We start from the raw sequence: 19,181 nt of genomic DNA on the forward strand, positions 1-19,181 counted from the left end.
TTCTCACTTAGCCGGATGGGTAGGTCAATCCTTCCCACTGGATGCACCACTTCTCCCCCAAAACCGACCAAGGGGTGAGAGGCCTTGTGCATGCTGCTAGGCTTGTACTTGAGCTTTGCCAAGCACTTACAGCTGATAAGGTCAGACGAGATCCCGGTATCAATGAGGATCTAGCCTACTCGCTGGTTGGCGACTTTGCACTCGATGACTATGGGGTCATCATGAGGCCGCCTGACCTTGCCCCAGTCTTTCTCAGAGATGATGACCTCAGGGAAGGTGTCTTTTCATGCCTGGCCCTCATCCACTAAGTTGACCTCCAACTTCCGGATGTTATCTTTTGTGCCCCGGATGGTTGGACCACCTCCGGCGAAGCCGCTTGCTATAGACATGATTTTCTCCTCATCAGTGTCAGAGCTTATAGCAAGATTGTCTGGCTTCTTAGACGACTATCCATTGTTTGCCCGGGGGTTGCCCTTGGGATTCACAAGGTAGGACTTTAAAGCCCCCTTATCAGCCAGGCGGTTTAGTAGCCGCCTGAGGCTATATCAACCATTGATGTCATGGCCTATGTCCTCGTGAAAATGACAGAACTTAGACTTGTCCCGGCTTTTGATGGAACTCTTCATTGCAGCCGGTTTCTCTAGAGACAACCGGTCTTTGATCTCCATGAGGATGGAGGAGCAATCCTTGTTGAACTCGTACTTGGGGACATACGGTTTCAACTCTTTCTTCTTCTTCTGGGATGACTGACCAGAGTGGTCAGCCACCCAGACTTCTTTTCTCTTTTTGCTCTCTTCTTTTTTGATTGGCTATCCCTTTTATCGGACTTTTTAGGATCCGACGGCTGCTTGATGGCACAGAGCTCCGTCCCCTGTATGTAGGCTTCGGCTTCCATCAAAGCTTCCTGGAGGGTTGCTACCCTCTTTCTGACTAGGTCGATTTCAGACCCTTGAAGAAGTCTGTGTAGGCAACTTCGTCAAATAGTTCCTGGATCTGAATTCTCATCAGATTGAACCACCTAACATAGGATCCCAGCCCTCGCCAAGGTTCAGCAATCGAAGCTTCCAGTCCATAGGCTGGACATTCTGTGTCACCTGACCCTCAAAGAGAGCCGACTGCATGTAAGGAGATCCATACGGCAAGTATGACTGTTGGGGCACATACGGAGCCGGTTGGATAATCTGGGGCCAGTTCGTGCGGACATGCAGCCTGATTAACTCTCTCGGTTTGTCTCCGAATACCTCATTGAAGTATTATAGAGACTGTCTGAGTATGTCGACATGAAGGCCGACTCAGACATTTGTTGACTTCTCTTTTGCTGGAGAAACATCCAAGCATCGGAGAATGTCTTTTTTGACCCATTCGGCTGAACTTGCCGGATGGCCTTCCTCTTTCCCACTTCGGGGAAACAGAACTTTGAAAGATCCACCATGGGCTACTCCGGTCCCTGTGGTTTAGGATGAGGAGTTGGAATCCGGTCTTTAACCGGCTTCTTCCCAAAGGGAGAAGGCTTCTTCCAAGACGGAGAAGGCTTCTTCCCAGAGGGCACTGACCCTTGTGGGAGCCTGCTTTCTTACTTATGAGGTCCTTGATTTCCCCTTTGAAACTACTCATGAACTTCATGAGTTCGTCTCTGGTAACAGGGGCAACACCCTCAGCCGTTTGGGCTTGTTCACCTTTGTCATTATCCCGTTCCCTTGTTTCCTTGGGACGGGGGCGCCTGGATCTGAACGACCCGTCTGGGGCCATATAGGCTTCGACTCCTAGTCGTCGCCACTATCTTGGTCTGTATGGACCTCAGGTTCGACCAAAGGCCGTTTCTCGTTATTAAGTGGTACAGACTCATGGGATGCCATTCTGGAAGTACTCTCCCCACAGACGGCGCCAAATGTTTCGGGGTTTTTTGATGTATCCTACGGGAGAGTTACAACACCAGAACTGGTAGCCGACTGCCTGTACCTGCGAAAGCACGGAGACCCCGGTTGGTTGGAGTTTCGCCTTCGACGATCAAGTTATAATACGTCTGAGTGAGTAAGAATGCGGAAAGTAAATAGTCTCTCGGACTCCAGGAGATTCTGCAATTAATATTGCTCACTATCCGTATTATGAGATTATCTACCGTACAAATACAAAAAGATGGTCAAAGTTATACTAAAGTCAAAGCGTGTCAGATATTCAGAAACAGAAGGAGTATGCTATAATGATATATTACGAATCAAATATTGTACCATAGAAAGAGAAAAAATTAATCTCAATCAAACTGAAAATGTATAAGTGGTGTATAACCCTAGCTTTTAGAGAGACTTTTGTTCACAAAAAGGACTTTCAATTTTCGATCATGTCAATGAACTGGCCAGGCATGTTTTTGTGGGCAATTAAAAATGTTAAATATTAATTCTTGACCAAATAATTAATGGTGATCAAACATATAAAGTCAGCCATTTGCATGATGAGAAAAACTCAATTAACTAATTAGTAGCCTCCAATAAAGCTTCAATAATGCACGTACCTTATGATATGATATGGTTAGTTCTTCATTTAATTAATACTTACACTACGTGTACTAATAATGCATAAATTCAACAAATTTTGACAACCTAACATAACAAATCTTACCATTATATAACACTAAAACAGCCCACAAAAACAAAACCATGCATTAATTTGTTCTGCTAATCTTCCCCTTTTCCAAATTTTATTCTTCTTCATTTCAAATTGATCATTTTCTCCATGATCAAACAAAACACTTCATTACTCGTCCTTTACACGTTAACATGCATATTAACATTGCTTCTGCAATTCTGTAATGGCAGCCGTGTTAATTTCATGAACGACGAGGACAGATTGTATACATTACATAGGAGATCAATACCAGGAGGTTCTCCAAATCCAATTCAAAATCGTTAAGCTAAGGCTAGCTCGTGATGAGCTCTTCGAAGATTGTACAAGTTTCAAGGGATAGTGTGTCTTTGTTTAATTTAACGATGTGATATGGTTGATTTAGCTGTATATTTAATTTTGTTTTCATAATCTTCTGCAATATAATGGTGTTACAAATTTTGGCTGATGATTTGCACTACCTAATCATGTATGTTAGATAGATATGCACGCTCATGTATGTATGTATAGTTAGTTCTTTTTACCCTAAAGATTCTTTTGTATGTACAAGATTATAAAAATAATACTTCTTATTGATTTATTGGTTATGTTGATAGTGTTTAATTTCTTCGTTCTTAAGATTATAACTAATTTAATTACTTTGTGATGGTGTTTATTTTTTTTGGAAGAGGCCGGGTTGAAAGCTTGAAAGACTTAAAAAGGATCATATTACTATATGGAGTAAGTTTTGTATGTGGCTAGCCACACGGGCACACGGTGTGGCCACATTGATTTATAAGAATAATCTTTATTTATATATATGACTATTCCTATTTATTCATAAGAGTAACCTCATTTTGTCCATTAAAGTAACTCCAATTCATTATATGAGTAATATCAACTAATTTAGAAATAAGTAATTACATTTGTTCATTCGAGTAACCCCTATTTTTTTGCTTTAAAAATTGAAAGAAGGATTCGGCTTATGTAAGTGAGTAACCCTTTTTTTTCATTTAAGTAACCCACATACGTCAAGGTAACCTCATTTGCTCATCACCGTAACCCCCTATCACTTATTTAATTGCCTTATATGTGAAGTGATCATACCACGTGGTTAGCCACATATAAGAATTTGTGTACTATATGACTTTATCTAAAAATAGACATCACGCAAATAATGTATTTTTAAACAGGAGCAGAGCCAAATTAATGAAGGTGTGGACGGGTTTGTTTGAACCCACAAATGCTTTCTCTGCACAAATACCATATTGTGGAATAATGTAACTTGAATTTTCAAGATGTAAATGATACAAGTAAGACATAAGGCCCTACTCCTAACTGTATAGGTGCTGTTGTGGCTGAACTAGGGAACTATATGAGCATATGCAAATGTTGAATTATGGCCTGCTATTCTTGGCAGACAATAATAACTTAATGTTCAAATTAATTAATAATGAATGTTTATTTTGATAAACACCCTTAATATGTTCAAACATTGTGAGCCACACAAGATTTATATAGAGAGCATATCATATTGCATTATTATTGTTGTTGTATAGTTACTTGTGTCCTGAATCTCCTGACAATATATTGTACCAACCTACCTAACAAAAAAAAAGGTTTCATAAGAACAAACTATATACTACTCTCTTTAGTTTGTATGATAATATGCAAACTTGAGCCACAAAGGGTAATATAATGCAAAGATGTTACACCATTCATTCTAGTAATGTATCAAGTGTATGAATTTCTAAATGAGTATGTCCCAATATATACTCAGGTAAGCTGTATACATGAACAAAGGGCATTTCAGTAAATTTGCAAAGAGGGTGATTGCGTTGCTGGAGCTTTACGAGGAGGACAAACGCATGTTACATACTCAAGGGTAAAATGTAGAGCAATTGTTGTACTTTCATGAGTGTATATTTGTTAAATGTTCAATCACAATCATCATTGTATAACATTATTGCGTGTAAGACGTATGATCAGGCCAACTCAATCAAAAGTTTAAACTGATATATGAAGCCTTAGATTGGCTTGTATATCTATCATTACGGCCTTTTTTTTTTATTAAAAATTTTCAACTTATTTACAAGTTTGTCATCAATATAACAACTATGTATACATTTGATATTAATTATTGATATTTCTTTCCAAATATCCCTTGTTTACGAGCAAAACTGAATAGTTAACCATACGCCAGCATAGCATTTCACATACATAACCTAGAAATCGACCTCATTTCAATTTCACGAGTCAACAACTACATTTGAAACAATGATCGATCATATATACATATAATAAGAAAATAAGGGGACGTTTAGGATATATAAACCCCTAAGCAAAAATGGTAAGATATGACACGTTTTGGGAAGGCGTAAGAAGGATGACAATTGGCAAAGAAGACACAAACTTTGGTGAGACGACCAAATAGAAGAGTAAAAAAGGGGGAGGAACACAAGCTAGAAAGAAGGTGAAAAAGATAGTGGAAGAACGATGCTCTTGTCTTTCCTCGGAACTTAAACTCTTAAACAAACAATTCAAGTAAGATTGTGTGTTTGTTTCAGTTTCTATCGTGTTAGTGTAACAACTTTGGTACCATCCACGTGGGACATCAACCCTCTTGGTGTTCTACAAAACTGCTCTATTTTTCTGTGACTTTTAATATTATACTTTATAATATAATTTTATAACTTAATAATAATAATAATAATACTAGTAAAGAGAGTGAGTGATTAAGTGAGTGAGTGAGTGAAGTGAGTAAGTGGAAAATGTATGTGATCACTCTATGTTGAGATTTTAGCGGTGCTCCCTAAGTTTTAGGTAGAGTTGCATAAAAGTGGGCAAATTTTTTTGATAAGTAAGGTTAATTAGTGTTAATTATCTAAGAAGTAATAAGGGAGATATAATGGGAGAGCAAATTAGGGCTGAAGATTGGCTACCTGAAGGATGGAAGATTGAGATCAGAGTTAGGAAAAGTGGCAAAAAAGATAGAGTATAATTCTTAATCTTAATCTTCTTTTTTCTGTTATTTATTCACTTATTCATTTGCTTAATTTTAATGCATTGGTTATTAATGAGGTTTTTTTTTCACATTCTATTCAATGTGTATGTTCTGTTTTAATAATGTTGTACTTAAACTCTTCTATTTTCAAGAAATAGTAGATGCATGTAGTATAATAATCTGTATCTCTGTTTGCTTATGATATTTTGTTGTTTGAGGGTAACTAATCAGAAAAGTTGCTATCATTCTTCATATCGTATAATGAATTGATACATAGTTACGGCGTCACGGGGTGTTTTGGGGATTCAAGGGACTCGTAAGGGTATTTTGGTAAAGAAAACATATATGAAGTACGGAGTATTTATTTTTACGGGTTTAATATTATTGGGGTTGTGATATGGATAAATGTTGCTACTAGATAAAATTTCTTTAATTGTTGATGTAAATGATTACTAGTAGGATGTGCTTGTAATATAGTTTTAGAATAAGCTTATTAATCTACCTTGAAATCATATCCTACACTACTGCTACATGAATTAGTTAGCATGCTGCTAGATATGTCTTACAAGTTCATTCATTAAGCCATTATTTAGCTCTCTTGGACTTATCAACTAAGTCTGAAGTAATGTGTTTCATTTTCAGTACTATACTGATCCTGTAAATGGATATATATTCCGGTCTTTGAAGGACATTGATCGGTATCTTTTATCGGGAAAGTTAGGGAAACATGTAACCAAGAACAAACCAAAGGACTGTGAAGACGCGAACTTTGATTTTATTCAGCATACTGTAAGTATATAATAAATCAACAACTTCAAAAATCAGAATGAAATATCTTTTCTGATTTACTGCTATGTGATTTCACTAGTTTCTACAACTTTAACATTGATGTGAAATCAATCATTGTGTTTGATGGTGTGAAATGTTTCAATTACTCACCTGTTGTTTTGATTCATTGCTGTTGAGAAAGGATGTACCAAAAAAGAAGAAATCAATCGAGTCAAATAATGGAGATGAGAAGGTAGAATCCTCCCTTAGCTTATAAAAACTTAATTTTATGGTACTACACTACAACCAAAACCTACATTATTGTTACATTCCAATATTGAAAAATTATTATGTCCAACTGCTGCTCGAGAATAGAAGAGAGCCAGGAATGAATCCAAGAGAGGAAAAACCGGAGCTGAAACTCCAAAGGAGACAGTGGAGAATTCAATCAGTAAACCTTTGAAAGGAGGGAGGAGTTCTAGATCAACTAAGAAGAAAAGAGAATCGACTCCTTTCTTTATACTTGATCCAGATCAATGTAAGTAATTAAAGGTGAAAACTAAAAGAACTGTATTAGCTAGAAGTTGTGCAGATAAGAATTGAAATCGTCGATGAAAATGTTGAATATTGGGTTGGATGTTGCAGGTGAAGATAGCAGTACTGTCAGCATTCCAAATATATCAGAAATCATAGATTCAATGCTTAAGGAAAAGGAAAATCCTAAAACTGTCTATCTTTCTGCGCCGGCCATAGGATCCCTTCTTGGAGAAAAATTGTCTGAAACCAGGACTAGTAACAGCAATAAGAAGCCTAAGTTTGCTGTCAACTATTGCAAAGACAATGTTACAAGTTCCAATAAGTTGCCTTGTACAGGTATATCATCCGAGCTCAAAGTAAAGAAAGAAAATTTGGAGTTGAAAAGCATTCCAAGACCGTATCAGGATCAAGAATCATCTGCAGTAGATCAGAAGTGTGACAGAATGATCACTGATAGTAAGGCTAAGGAAGGTCCTGAAAGCCCGCTTTTTGCTGATTTGTTTGAGGATCCATGTATCGATTTTGCTATTAAAACTCTTACAGGCACCAGTGCGTTTGGTGTGTAAGAGGATGTACGTACTTGTTCGTGTTGCTTCTTCAACAGAAACTTGCTAAAACATAGGTGCATACCTTAGAATGTGAAGATAGATGCAAGGAAGAGCTTGCATTTAGAAAGAATAGGGTTCTTAGAACTTGTGACAAACTTTCTTTCTCCCCCCCTCCCTTTTTATTTCTTGTATTGACAATATATCAGCAACTATGTATGTTGTATAGGTATATCTAATGTCAGGTGTAGGTTTAGTTCTCTTGATTTCCATAATTGGTCATTAACATATGAAGTTATTTTGTCAGTAACAGTTTTTCACCATATACTCCTGAGTTTTTTGTTTATTCACCATATACCCCTGAAAAATTTCAAATTCATCATATACCCCTAAGTTGTTACAAAAGTTTATCATATACCCCTAATGACAACAAGATGAGTGAAATTTGGTTAATTATGTATCGAAATCGTCTTAAATCTCTCCCCGCATCCCCTAAACCACTCATCTCCTTTCTCCAACCCCCGAAACCACTCTAAATCTCCATAATCATATCCGTATGATTGATTTTTTAAGGATGAGAAAAGGAAATTTGGGATGGTTTTGGGGGTGAGAAAAAGGAATGTGGGTGGTTACGAGGGTAGGGGAATGTATTTAGGGTGGTTTCGGGTCATAATTAACCCTAATGACTGACGAAGTTAACGATTGTCCTAAATGAAATTAATCTTAATCATCCTAAATAAATCAACCATAAGCTCGTATTTTCAAATTAGATCTCATGGACCAAGCTTAGAGAAATGGGACAAAGTTGTCAAATTAACCCATCATAAGACAATCAAATTCCAATATAGCGTTTGCATCACATGACAATATAACTCTCTCTCTCGACCTACCTTTATACATAGTTATTTTGGAATTTACAAATTACGGAGTAAAGATTACATTTACTTCCTTCGTTTTTCATTAATTAAAATATTTCATTTTTCATGCTTATCATAATAACCATATGCTTTAATACTTTATATTTGTGTTGAAATCCTTAGAGCCCAAACCTAGCCCACAAACCAAAAAAATTATGAATATACGACACCGTTTAAGTTCTGTTCCAAGTACAAAAGCGCGCGAAATAAGATTTTTCCAGGCAACTCAACTGTTCTTGTGGCCGCCTCTTCGTCGCCGCCGGATTTTATCGCCTCCGTAGTTATTGCCATATTTTCCGATTTCCTGGTAAGTTTGCTATGTTTTCTTTTGAACTTATCTTAAAGATCTACGAAAATTTGATGCGAATTTTGATTAATTTGCTTTTATAATGAATTTCAAATTGATTGTGAATTTATTATTGTCTTTTTTTTTGTTGGGTTTTTTATTAGTAAAATGGAGTAATTGATTTTTTGTGCAGATTATACAGGTGAAAGGGGGAAATGGGGCCAATACAGATGAAATGTAGCTGTGGTGAAAACAATTGTCAAGAATGGGCGGTTATTGAGTTGCAAGGTGTTATTGAAGCTCAACCTCAATTCCAAGATCGTCTTCAAAACCTCGAAATCGGCCGACTTTGCCGTCCTTCTTCTCAGGTATTGAATTGTTTTTGACAAATTTGTTGTTGTTTAAGATCACGTGTGTTATGATAACATATTCGGAAAAAGTTGTTACTTTTGAACTGGAGAGGATAGAAATGACACAACTATTATAAAAGGGTCATATTCTATAACTCTTTAGTTATCAACTTATCATGACTTGTGAAGTTGTGAGTGTTTTCGAAGAATGTACTTCGTAACAATTAATTTCGCATGTCAATTGGAAACCCTTGGAGTCTTAACATTTCAACTTTCATGTTTATTGTTTGAAGTGTTTTAGTGTGACATAATAGTTTGGTACATATTCATGGTTCAATTTGTATAGGTGTGACATCGAACTTTGGATGTTGATTTATATTGTATCCTGCAGGAGACATACACCTTTACAATTGGGTACCATGAGCTAACTGGATCAAAGATCAAGCTGAAGAAGCCACTTTTAGTATTGAAGAAGGTAAAGCATTCTGATGAAGAGCGAAGCGTAAGCTCCAAATCATCACCCGCAGTGGAGTTGGATGTGATCGGAATCATTAGGCATAAGATTCTGTTCAAGACTAGGCCAAAAGCCCTCATATCTAGCAGCAAGAAGGTTTAGCATAATCACTCGGCATTATAAAATGCAGTCTTTAATTTCATAAGAATGTGTAATGGTTTGTTTATGTTCCTATTTATGGGATAAGTTTTCATTGTATAACAGGTTACTGAAAATGTAATAAACTTTAGGTGATATGAGTGAAACTTTTCTTGTGCTTATTCAAAGATTATGGTGATTTACATTACAGTTAATGAGAATATGAGATGGCACATTGGCACTTTGATACATTCCTGGGGTACCAACTTTGGATAAGAATGGTAGGAAATTGCACGGTGTCATCTCACCACCAGTAGAGCCATACATGCTGGATTGCTGGTAGACATTATGCAGAGGAAGTATACCCTTATCGTCTTTGGATTCACTCTAAAGACAAAATGGAACCAATATACATACACTGATACTCAATAGTCACGTAGAATTAGCGTAAAACAACAATAGAATCCTGCATCAATCGGCATTGGCGTTATTGCAGCTATCCTGTATCAATCAGCATTGGTACAATTGCAGCCTTCTGTCCTGAAAGTCCTAATTAAGGCCAGGACAACAAGCTAGCGACATTCCAACAGTTCCAAAATACCTAATTAAGGTCAATGCCATGCCAACAACTCAATAACATGCACCACAAGGCACAAACTAGATCATCTTGCATTCAAGTATGTAGCAAAGTGTCAAATAAACTAGATCAAGTGAACCAAAATGGCTTAGTCGCTTTTCATGCAGCCAAGATATAACCGAACAAATTTTAAGATATGCACTTTCGCAGCAATTGCCAATTATCCGTATTAGTTGAGATTCAACATAATAAGTTTTGTGCTTACACCATGAACTTCAAGTAACCTTGCGACTAACTAACAAGCACCTCAGCAAGCAAAAGGGCAATACTGAGGCAAGTTCCTCATGAGGGAACATGAAAACATTTGAAAGGAAAAGTAAAACTATTCATATTAGGGAACACCTTGACATCGCTCAGATAACAAAGTAGAATATAAATCTTTCATAACCGGAAAAAATCTGGAGATAACATAGACATCTGTAGCGATTAATAAACGTCTACTGCCAAACATATTAAAACAACTCAAAATTGCACTGTTCTCAAACTCAACCCAAAGCTAACACTAGGTAAGATGAATTGTTTATCGCTTTCCACCTCCACCTCCAAGCTTGGGGCCTTTAGGTCCAGCACCCTTGGATGCACCCTTTCCTGAGACCTTCTGGGACTTTACCACCTCGGCTTTCTTTGCCCTCTTTTCATCTTTAGTTTTCTTGATCCTTTCCTTGATTTCACTATAAAACCAAAAAAAATGGAAGGTCATTACATGCTCAAATGGGCGTCAAGTTTATTGGTAATAAGTAAACAATAAACTTGGTAATTCACGACTCTTGAGTTACACAAGAATAAAACTAACCGAAGAGCAGCCTCTCTGGCAGCATCTCTAACTTCGGGCTTCTCGCTTCTCTTCTTCTGGATGACTTCCAAAGTAGCACCAACAATAGACCTTGAGTAAGGCTTCTTGGTGGCTCTTCTCCTCTTCTTCACAGCTTCAGCAGAAATATCCTGTAAAATAAATAAAATACCAAAACTTGATGAGCATCAAATTAACGCAGATAACATACAGAACAGGGCTATATACTTGAACCTTACATTAGGTGCACAAAATGTAAAAGTACAGAGAAATGGGAGAAAGAGGAGAATAGCAACCAACCTTCTTGTGCTGCTTTCGGTACACAGCAGTCCAGCAAAGCTTTGCTGGCTTGAGACGGTTGTGGAAATACCTCTTACATTTGGAGTTAACAAAGAGGAAAACCTATATTTGGCAAATCACATCACTAGTAAGTTGACTGGTTTCTAGTAAAAAGCCTGCCAAGATAACAGGTTATAAAAAGAAAATACAACTAGTCGTACCTGTGAATCTCCACGCACAAATCTGATACCCCTACCTGGATATATCTTGGCGCCGCTGAATCGGCAAAGCTCAGTCCTGCAATGCAAAAAATAAGCACCAGATTCAATATACATACATCAAAGAAGCTATACAGAGCAACAAGGTCTCTCGTTTTGTAATAACAATATAACAAAGATATAAAACATACTTCAAGAATCAAATTTAAGCAAAAAAATTTCATTACCAGCATCAACAATTATGAGACAAAATAGAGTGTAAATTAATCATTTACTCTCGTAGAGCACATAATTATAATGTTCCTCAGTCATCCCTGACACAATTGATCTCTAATTATTGCATAAATTGTAGAGCACCTAAATCATAATGCCAATGATTCACTATGATCAAACCCTAAATGTGAGCCAAGGTAATTCAAGACGGGGTAAAATTTCAAATCCCGAGAATGTTCAAAACCCAAAATAGAGAACAAGGTTGTAAAAGTCCAATGAAAGCATAAAGACAATCAAATTACATTCCCTAATTATCATTTCAAGTTCTCAACACTGTTGAACATAACAAGCCAACCATGTAAAACCATTAAATTACATTCTCACTACTCAGATAACAGTTTTGTCAAGATCATTTCACAAACTTTACAGTGAAATGACAATCTAACAATGATATAATTCATTAAATTACCAAGATTATTTACATAAAAAAAAAGGGGGGAAACACGAACTTTCTGGTTTGAGAAGCTCGGATTAAGTACCATATTATACTCCAATTAACACCTTCAACCTCAAATCAAATCAAACGACATGATGCAAAACTCAAACTCAAACTCAAACTTTTGGACCAAATTACTCTCAATCGATGAATTTGATGAAAATATTAACAGATTATAAAGCACGAATTCACAGCAAATAAAATCAAACAACTGTAAATCATAGATCAATTAACAACAGAAACTTACAAATTTCATACACAGAAGATGGATAAACACGAAGAAAGAAAGTAAAGAGAGAAAATTACTTGAGAACCATGGTTGATGATGAAGTTGTTGCTGGTACCGCTGGGAAATCGCCGCTGTGGTTGCAGAAACCCTAAAAAGAAAATATATTGATAGCTTGGAAATGATAACTGGTTATAAGGCAAAAACCCTAATTCATTTTTGGGCTTCAATTTGTAGGCTTTAGGTAAGCTTCTTGGGCTTTGGCTTTACACTCAGCCATTGTAAAACCTAATTTGCTCTCTGGGCCAACCCCAATATTTTTTTTTTTTTTTTTTTTTGAAGACATTCCTAAGTTTTTTTTTTTTTTTTTTTTTTTTTTCAAAATCATTGCTTGTTATGAAAATGGTTAAATTTTAAAAAGATTATACATTAAACTTGTCTTCTGTAATTTTTTTACTTTAATAAAAGGTATTAAAGTAGCTCTCATTGAAGTCTTGTAGCAATTTCGATATAAACCTATATTCGTAGGTGGTATATATTTACTAAGTAAAAAGAATTCAATCGGTCACATGACGTAAATTAGGTATTATATGAAATTAGATTGTGTAGTTTTATATTAATAAAACTCAAATAGTCAATCATCTAGCAAGAAAATTAAGCATAGAGACCTAAATTATTGTATGGAGCTTGAATTATTGTACATGCACTGATCCTCTATCTGATTAAGGGCCAAGTCGAAAGCATTTGCTTTGATTATGGGCCAAAAACAATCAAAAGTTCAATCAAAAAACTTCAACAAACAGCTAAGACAACCATTTTCTTAATATCATGTCTTTAGATTCTTGTGCCAAATTTATTGATGTAAAGCAAAGATAACCATTTTCTTAATGGTACTCATGATTTAAATTTCGTCTTATAATAATTGTGAGCAACATTCATCGTTCAATCTTATTTTTATTGATTTGATAAATTATATCGTTGCAATTAAAAACACATTTTAAGACAAATCTTAATGGTTAAGTTTTTTTTAATTAACCTTATTATTATTTTTAATTAACCTTACAAAGACAAAATAACAACAAAAACAACTAATCTTGTCAAAAAAAAAAAAAAAAAAAAGTAATGATGGGTCAAATCAGTGTTACGGACTTACGGGTGAAATTATCCATTCGGGTCAACTCTAAAAAGTCTAGAAGAGTCGGTTAAGGCAAACGTAGAAAATCAGAGAAATATCACCATTTTTCTCTCTCTTCTTCCTTCTTACTCCTTACCCAACGATCGAATTTCCACTTTTTTGTTACTATTTTATCAGGTTGAGAAATTCAGGTAAATCCCATTGTTTTATTTCTTAATTTAATTCTGGGTATTATTTATGCCATCAATAAAAATGTTAAATTTATGAGAAAATGGTATTGATTGAGCAGTGAAAATCTCTCGATATATATGCAAGGTTTGTTATTTGGATCGATTCAATTGCATGAACAAGTTTATCAGAAAATTTATGTTATTTTAATGCCTTTTATGTTTATATGGTGTCAATTTTGTTTGTATTGTAATTCAGCTGATAGGTTTCATTGATTTTTGCTGGTTATTTGATCTGTTAGTTTAAGTATGTCTCAAGATTTAGACAATTTGATGAAATTGCTTTAATTAATGATGTTAAAAGTGTATTAATGTTATCGAATTAACTGGGGTTTTGTGGGGTTAAGCTTTTATGCTGCAGATGTGTGAAATTTGGTTTTGTATGTACACAGCAAACTATGCTTTCTGATTTCTGAAGTTTGGTAATACGGAATATATGTTTGTAGAATGTGTTGTTGGCTGGTTAAGGGCTAATTGCAGAAAAAATGGGAACTTGATTGTTAATGCTCTTCATAAAGCTGGTTAAGATAGCGCTATTTTGGACTACGATTTATATGCTTGTAGGCTGTTTTTATCCTATTACATAGCAATTGTGTAATGGTGAAGTTTTAAAGAAAGACATGGAGTTTGTCGAGGAAAAATATACTCACTTAGAATATGTTTGGTATAGTGTTTTTAAGAGGAGAAAATGGAATCAATTAATTGTTCCATCACCCAGTGTTTGGTATGAGAGGTAGAGTAAACACACTCTAATTCAAAAGGTTCTATTACCACCATTTTGTTACCCCTACCAACCCTATGGTAATAAAGTTATATTTCTCCTCAATCCTCAATTTGATATGAGGGATTCCTTTTCTTAGGTATACCAAACAACTAATAATGGTAACAATTAACATTACCCATTTACCCATTCCTCTTCTTATATGCTTCCATTCCATTTCATTTCCTAGATTCATACCAAAAATTCACCCTAGTATCTTTTCTATAGGTGTGGGTGGTTGGAGGATGGTGGAAGTGGTGGTAGGACAATTGTTGATGGTAGGGCTCGAGGCTGTCTCAAGGAATATCTTTTTACATAACTTTATATCACCATTCAGCAATTATGCTGTACATTTGCATTACATCCTCCAGGACTCCAGGTTGTGGTGATCCTAGTAGATGCGGGGCTTTAAGTCTGTAAACAAAGACATCTTTTGTGAATTTCTGTACTTGGAACTCTTTCTTGTTTTCAGATTTTCTTTCCTGGCCTTAAGAGGTTTTAAACTGTCAGTTTATTGTTTTCGTAGTTCACTTTATCTGTCTTAGATTAGATAACAGTATTCTTTGGATAATCACCATTATCATATATTGTATCACGTAACTATGACTTGTTTGAGTTGCTTTTTCTGCCATTTGTAGTTTATAATTGAAGTGTTTGTTCTTTTATACCACATTTCTGCTTTCATCTCTTAACCCTAAGGTATTGTTTGAGTAGATTGGAGACAAAACCCCCATGCAGAGTTTGGTTTTCTTTGTAATAACTAATTTTCTATATGTCCTCCAGCAGAAGTTTGCTGCTTTTACCTGCTTTGCTCTGCATTGCCTTGACTTTTCAAGAAGATTGATATTTTGGATTCCGTCGAGTAATGAAGTATGTCTTTTCCACTCCTCCTTGCTTTCAGATTAAATGCTTTTGAGAAGATCGTTGTTCGTCATTAAAATTTGAAAAAGGATATTGATTTATCATCCTCATTCCATTTGTTGATACTGTCTATTGGTTTTCTGGTTGGTATCGTGTAGTTCTGTATGTCCATGGCCTATTTTCTTTAGTACTATGCAGGGGGGTTTAATAAGAAAACTATAACCTTTGGTAGGTTATTGGGAGATTTTGGATCCATCATTTGGCACATTTGCTTTCATATAATATTTTTCATCTTGTAGTTCTGGTAATGGCTTACTTCCTACTGTGCTCTGCACAGATTAAGGGATTGAGAAAGATACTAACCAATATTATCATAGGTAGCTGTATATTTGGGAAGGGTTTAGTGGCCCTAATTCTTCCTGACCTATTGACAAGAACTCTCCCCTCCCCCAATCTCATCGCCTACTTTCTATCTTGCTTTGCGCAGGTTAAGGGATTAGGAGGAAGAGATGTGAAAATTAAGAAAGATTTTATTTTTATATTTTCATAAGTTGGATTAGTATTTATCATGCTCCCCTGTTTTTCTGCTGTCATCATCTCTGTTCCTATGTTTGTGCGTTGTTATAATTTACAACATTGTTGTGACTCTACTTTACCCCATGTATGTGAAGCAAGGGATGAAATATCTTTTTTACGTAGCAATTTTTAATTTGGAGAAAACAGCAGACAACTAGAATAACACTTAAGTTCCTTCTTGAATTGCCATACTCTCTCTACCCCATGCATGTGTTCTGTTACTATTCACAATATTACTGTGAGTCTTGAAGGTATTGAGGTATGAAAGTGAGTAGTAGTTTCATTTTAGGTGATTTCTAACATACTTTTTATGTGTCAAAATATCTTCTTCAAACATTTTTAGTTTTGCACTATTTATATACTAACTTTGATCACCAATCTTTAAAGATATTTATGGTCAAAGTTGTGTATTGACAGCATGCTAGTCAAAGTGTTGCATTTTTATTTTCTAAAAATAACAGAGGAAGATTGGTGATTCAAAAAAGTTATGCAGAATCTTCATTCAAGTGTATTTAAGAATCTAATCATTTTGAGGTATGTGCTCTTATCAGGAACAGAGGACGTGTAAGGTGGGATGAAGCTAATTTGGGAGACATTGAGAAAAATAAACCTGTAAGGCAAAAGATCACTGAGCCAAAGACGCCCTATCACCCAATGATTGAAGATGATGGTAAGTTATCTAAATTTAATTCTCACAAGTGTGTCTGTATCCGCATATTTTGGGCTTTTACTTTAGGAGCTAAACATCATGTTTTGACTCGGGATTTTGGTACCTTGTACTCTTGGATTGTTATGGTAAAAGTAATGTGATATCTTCTTTCTCTTTGCATGAGACTAAAAGCTAAACTCTGTTATCTATTACTCCCTTGTGCTACCTGTTTTGGTGTTAAGTACCACTCAATGTACACGTGATACATGCCATGTATATGCCTTCTACTGAATGCACTGTGTAACAGCTGCGCCTTCCTTTTTATCAAACACTTTCGCATGTAAAGGAGGTGCAAACAGTATTTTCTTACTCTAATAGTAATTTGATGCAGCTGCTCAAGCATAACCATAAAAGATTTCCTCTTGCTTAAGTGTTTCTGTTTCATATTGTTTCTTTGAAAGGGTTCAGGGAGATTTTTTTTTCCTGGAACGGGTCTTGTCTCTTTGTGTTGCTGGATTTTTAACCAGTTCTGTATATTTTTTACTTGTTTAGGTTCTTTGTCTCCTATCCGTAGTGCCTTTGATGAGTGTATTGAGGAGGCTGAACGTGCTGAAGCTATACGTCATGCTTTGGATGATGTTGCTTCTTCAAGTAGCAAGAGATCTCATCGTCATGGTGGCTGGACTTCGTCAGAGGATGAGGGAGATGCTATGGAGCAGGATGATGAAGGTATTGTTTCTGGTTCATTCTCACCTCCTTTTATTTGCTTCTGGATTTTGTCTGCAGAATTTGTATCTTGTAGTTAGTTGCTTACAGATACCTCCACACTTGCGGCCCATCTAGCCTGCCAGCAGTAGAGATTTAATTAATTATCTCATGTTTACAAAACTGTGGTTCCCAGTCATTATTAGAGATAGTGATTGAACTTTTCAATTCTTCATGCCTTGGGCTAACAAGCTCTAGGCCCAGTATAGGATCATTATTGTGTGAATTTTTAATTTAAAAAAGACTGCATGATGCATGAATGTGTTTGTATAGGAAGTTTGTTGCTACTTTTACTAGAACTAGACCTGTTAACCAGAGACCAGAATCCTGGCTTGAACAGGCACTTGAAATATTGTTTTTTATCATGGAAAGTGAAACTTCTGTGATGGTCAATGAGCTCGTGACTTTTGGTGTACTACATTTAGTTCAAAATGTGATGTGTGGATCTGCATTAAATCATGTCCATAATGGATGAGGAATTTAATACTATCATCTTCATTGAGATTTGCGGCAGGAATCTGGCCGGTGGAGATGTTTTTTTGTTTTTACCCCTTACTATATTTGGATCTGGTTAGAGAAAGAGTGCGTAGGGTGGGATTTTGTGTGTGTGTTTTGGGGGGGGGGGGGGGGAATCTAACTTGAGTTCGCTGTCTCGCTGATAGTGGCTTCATTGAAGAGTTCCTAGTGTTAGAAGAGGCATGTCCCAGTATTATAAGTAGTCCTAGGATTTAAAAATATTTCATACTACGTAATACCAGTTGCATTTGTGAATTGCATTTCTGATTATTGAGAGAAGGTTATTAGTCCAAGTATGGCTTGGATAGCCAGGAATGAAGGGGCGTCTTGAACTATTATTTTTTTTTTTTTACATGAAAACAGTATGAGCTGACAGTAACCATGTATGTACGGTGTCTTGCAACTGCTTAACACTGGAAGGCAGTCCACTGTTTCAATCTGAATTTTTATTCTCATGACTGTCAGATTCTGATTCTGAGAGGAGTTTGAGTTTCAAAGAGCACAGACGAGCCCATTATGACGAGTTTCTGAAAGTGAAGGAGCTTCGACGCAAGGGTTCTTTGGTTGAGGCAGAATCTGACGAGGATGGAAACATTGACATCAAGAATGACTCATCGTCATTGAGTCCTGCAGTGAAAGCCATTGTCATACACGAAGGCAAGCCTGGTGCAAATGGTGTTTAGGAGCTGCAAGAATTAGTCAAGTTAATGCAGTTTTGTGCCTTGGTTAAATAGTATACTGCTGTTAATGCAATGGTGCTGTATATAGACCACTTGTAATACATCATTTGTCGGATATATGTTGCTAAGAAGGGATGTTTCCTTTTTCTTCTATGTACTGATAGTCTGATACACAAATTATGACAGTCCAATGTCCTAATTATCATTTGGTTCTAATTGTTTTTGGTATTAATGTAATGAATTAAGTATAATTTTAGATATATTTTTACAAAAAAATTAGATACTTAGTAGCTGTAACTTTTTTTTATCTATAACCCCTTTTAGATGCCTGTTCTCTTTTGGCCTTTTACCCCTCAAAATACAAGCAGGAAACTCTCCAAAGCTGGAAATTTTCTCCTAATTGTAGGTCTTTTGGTGCATTACTACGTACGTCCATAATTCACAATTTAGGTGAAGGTGACAGAATAGTGTTAAACACATCTCTGTTTATATCAACTTACACAAGGATATATTGGAGTAGAACTATAAAAGTCTAAATTTACAGGTTTCCTAAGTG

At 36.0% G+C, this 19,181-nt stretch overlaps 4 protein-coding genes across 5 annotated transcripts; 3 read left to right on the forward strand and 1 right to left on the reverse strand.

Moving 5' to 3' along the window:
* Positions 1 to 4,857: 4,857 nt before the first annotated feature.
* Positions 4,858 to 7,767, forward strand: LOC110697407. Its single transcript, XM_021874784.1, has 5 exons — positions 4,858 to 5,593; positions 6,245 to 6,391; positions 6,573 to 6,623; positions 6,746 to 6,908; positions 7,016 to 7,767. The coding sequence occupies exons 1-5, from the start codon at positions 5,507 to 5,509 to the stop codon at positions 7,471 to 7,473; spliced, it is 906 nt and encodes a 301-aa protein (XP_021730476.1). The 5' UTR covers positions 4,858 to 5,506; the 3' UTR covers positions 7,474 to 7,767.
* An 817-nt stretch (positions 7,768 to 8,584) lies between these two features.
* On the forward strand, positions 8,585 to 9,833 carry LOC110697408 (putative uncharacterized protein DDB_G0287975). Its single transcript, XM_021874785.1, has 3 exons — positions 8,585 to 8,676; positions 8,849 to 9,023; positions 9,397 to 9,833. The coding sequence occupies exons 2-3, from the start codon at positions 8,871 to 8,873 to the stop codon at positions 9,619 to 9,621; spliced, it is 378 nt and encodes a 125-aa protein (XP_021730477.1). The 5' UTR covers positions 8,585 to 8,676; positions 8,849 to 8,870; the 3' UTR covers positions 9,622 to 9,833.
* Positions 9,834 to 10,376: 543 nt separating this feature from the next.
* Positions 10,377 to 12,684, reverse strand: LOC110697076 (60S ribosomal protein L24). The gene is made up of 5 exons (XM_021874417.1): positions 12,537 to 12,684; positions 11,525 to 11,600; positions 11,325 to 11,426; positions 11,028 to 11,176; positions 10,377 to 10,905 (listed from the first exon to the last, which is right to left on the reverse strand). The coding sequence occupies exons 1-5, from the start codon at positions 12,545 to 12,547 to the stop codon at positions 10,755 to 10,757; spliced, it is 489 nt and encodes a 162-aa protein (XP_021730109.1). The 5' UTR covers positions 12,548 to 12,684; the 3' UTR covers positions 10,377 to 10,754.
* Positions 12,685 to 13,625: 941 nt separating this feature from the next.
* Positions 13,626 to 18,908, forward strand: LOC110697078 (protein GLC8-like). 2 transcript variants are annotated; one of them, XM_021874419.1, is made up of 5 exons: positions 13,626 to 13,782; positions 15,365 to 15,448; positions 16,567 to 16,685; positions 17,217 to 17,393; positions 18,411 to 18,908. In XM_021874419.1, exons 2-5 carry the CDS (start codon positions 15,444 to 15,446, stop codon positions 18,626 to 18,628), a joined length of 519 nt encoding a protein of 172 aa, XP_021730111.1. In that variant the 5' UTR covers positions 13,626 to 13,782; positions 15,365 to 15,443; the 3' UTR covers positions 18,629 to 18,908. The 2 variants fall into 2 exon arrangements, with proteins under 2 accessions (XP_021730111.1, XP_021730112.1); XM_021874420.1 differs by having other exon boundaries at positions 13,632 to 13,782; positions 15,362 to 15,448.
* The last annotated feature ends 273 nt before the right edge of the window (positions 18,909 to 19,181 follow it).

This window comes from Chenopodium quinoa, unplaced genomic scaffold, assembly GCF_001683475.1.
Source record: "Chenopodium quinoa cultivar QQ74 unplaced genomic scaffold, ASM168347v1, whole genome shotgun sequence".
In the NCBI taxonomy this organism is placed as follows: domain Eukaryota; kingdom Viridiplantae; phylum Streptophyta; class Magnoliopsida; order Caryophyllales; family Amaranthaceae; genus Chenopodium; species Chenopodium quinoa.